The sequence below is a fragment of the Vanessa atalanta genome, chromosome 25 (genome assembly GCF_905147765.1).
Source record: "Vanessa atalanta chromosome 25, ilVanAtal1.2, whole genome shotgun sequence".
NCBI lineage: Eukaryota > Metazoa > Arthropoda > Insecta > Lepidoptera > Nymphalidae > Vanessa > Vanessa atalanta.
In genome coordinates, this window is record NC_061895.1 from 7,706,537 (window position 1) to 7,708,909 (window position 2,373).

Consider the following 2,373-nt stretch of genomic DNA (forward strand, 5'->3'; position numbering starts at 1 on the left):
CGTTATGAATGCTATTTTTTCGCATATCCGTAACTAATATACTAGAATGTTCAAGCTATCAATCGGATGTCAAATTTGTTTTGTTACTTGAATTTTATCTTGATTTGGTTGGAAAAGACTGTAGTTTTTTATTTTATTTAATAATATATAATAGGTATTCGAACGGGCAAATGGGCCACCTGATTGCAAGTGGTCATAACTGCCCATAGACATTGACATTATAAGAAAATTATTTCTTATAATGTCAATGGTGTAATGCAAGGAATGGTTTAATAACCATGGTTATTAAACCATTCCCTGCATTACACCAATGCGCCGCCTACCTTGGGAGCTAAGATGTTACACTGGCTCAGTCACCCTTCAAACCGGAACACAACAATACAAAGTATGTATTGTTGTTTGGAGGTAGAATATCTGATGAGTAAGTTGTACCTACCCAGTCGGGCTTGCACAAAACCCAACCAATCAGTAAAGTAGAGCTATTGGTCCATAGAGCTATTGGTCAAACTTTTTTTGGTCGTATTAATTTGCTATCCTATTAAATGTGTGGGGCTCTAAAGAGTGCACCTGTGTGTGTGTAATTCTATTAACAAATTGTCACTTTATCGCAGTCGAATCATTACGTCACGTTATTCTACTAACACGACCATCCAGTAACGGTTCCATCGAAGTTGTATATCAAAATAATCAGGATCGTAACATAGTCGATAATAAGTAGAATGTTTGTGAGGAATAGTCGTATATGTGTTAGAAATAATTATTTATGCGGTTATATTTATACATTTATATTATAATTATATATTTAATAAACTCATATTTTGTTATTGTATTCGATTTCATAAAAATAAGTGTAATCGATTTCAGAACGTCATTCGTATGGCTTATAAAAAAGAATACTAGAGGTTTTCCCGCGCAAAATTAGAAATTAAAAAAAAAATTACTGTCGCCCTTTGTACTTTATGTGAACAGAAAATTTTTGCCAATTGAATTTTATGTTAACCTCAGGATTATAAGATTTATAGAACAAATAATAAAACTTATTCTATGTACTGGTATATTTATTATATGGTAGTAGAATTTACCCGTGTTTTTATTTAATTTGGCAACATTCGACAATTGTATTCTATTAAGTATGTAATATGTATGTATATATATGTTGGTATTCAGCTTTCAATCATTACCTAAAACATGATATTAATGGGCTTAATAAATAAAAGAACAATGAAATAAAATTATTATTATTATTATTTATTATTAAATCAAACTTAATGCTCATTCATTTAATACTCATATATTTTTAATACAAAACTCAGTCTTCAAGTTGTACTTAAATAGAACCTTAAAATAATTAGTTATGGAAGAATGTCTTTTATTCTCGCATTTTCTCAACGTTTTCTTTTTTTCTGTGGAGTTTTAGTTTCTTCGACTTCACCATTTGGCTCATCTTTTTCTTCAGTGTCGTGAATCTTTCGTCGCACCGGACCGGTCTGAGATATGGGCACAATTCGCTCATTCTCGCTTTCAGAGGCAGTTTTAGGGGCTGTTATCGTCAGAACTCCATCCGAAGACAGCTTAGATTCCACCAGTTCTGGGTTACAGCCTTCCGGCAAAGCGTAACGACGTTTAAACTGTCTTGACACAAATCCGTGATCATCCTTCTTTTCTTCGTGTTTTCCTTCAACGACTACATAGTTATCTGTAGTTTTTACCGATATTTCTTCCGGGTTAAAATGTTGCACATCTAAATTGACTTGGAATTTGTCTTTGTCGGTTTTAATCGTGGAACCGACGTCGCGTGCAAGTAATGCCAAGTTTCTCCATGGACGCAGGTAGCGTCGAGGCGATGGACGATCAAATATGTCGGTTAGAAAATCATCTGGCGACAAATCCATTCCAAAAAGCTGATCGCGAAGACGTCGTGGTCTTGATTCATAGTCCCACAAGTATGGTAGCAGAGCCATTTTATTTTTTTATTGTTAAATCAATTGCGTCGCTTCGATTAAAACAGTAAGGCAAAAACAGTAAAGTAATGTGTGAATTGGGAATCCGCTTGACTTGCTCGTAGCTTGGCTTCAGTTCAAATAACTGCCACTACGAGTGAGGGCGACACTTATATACCTTAAAGTACGGGTGTATTGATTCTACTGAATTCTAGAAAAATGTAGAACACTCTCGATACTTAACAGCGACATCTAGTAACCAATAGCTTAACAAAGAATGTTGTAATTTATGAAATTTTTACTTCCATTATTATGTCTTAAACTCGATACAGATATTTGAAATAAATATAAAATAAGTATTCAAAATATTTCAAGTTACTCGTCTAGAATAAATATTACGAAAATAAGTTTCGAAGCAACAACGCTATCTATC

The 2,373-nt window shown here is 33.6% G+C and overlaps 1 protein-coding gene across 1 annotated transcript; it reads right to left on the minus strand.

The window, feature by feature from the left end:
• Positions 1 to 1,272: 1,272 nt before the first annotated feature.
• LOC125073725 (protein lethal(2)essential for life-like) lies at positions 1,273 to 2,094 on the minus strand. The gene has a single exon (XM_047684713.1). It carries the CDS (start codon positions 1,959 to 1,961, stop codon positions 1,386 to 1,388), a length of 576 nt encoding a protein of 191 aa, XP_047540669.1. The 5' UTR covers positions 1,962 to 2,094; the 3' UTR covers positions 1,273 to 1,385.
• Between the last annotated feature and the right edge of the window lie 279 nt (positions 2,095 to 2,373).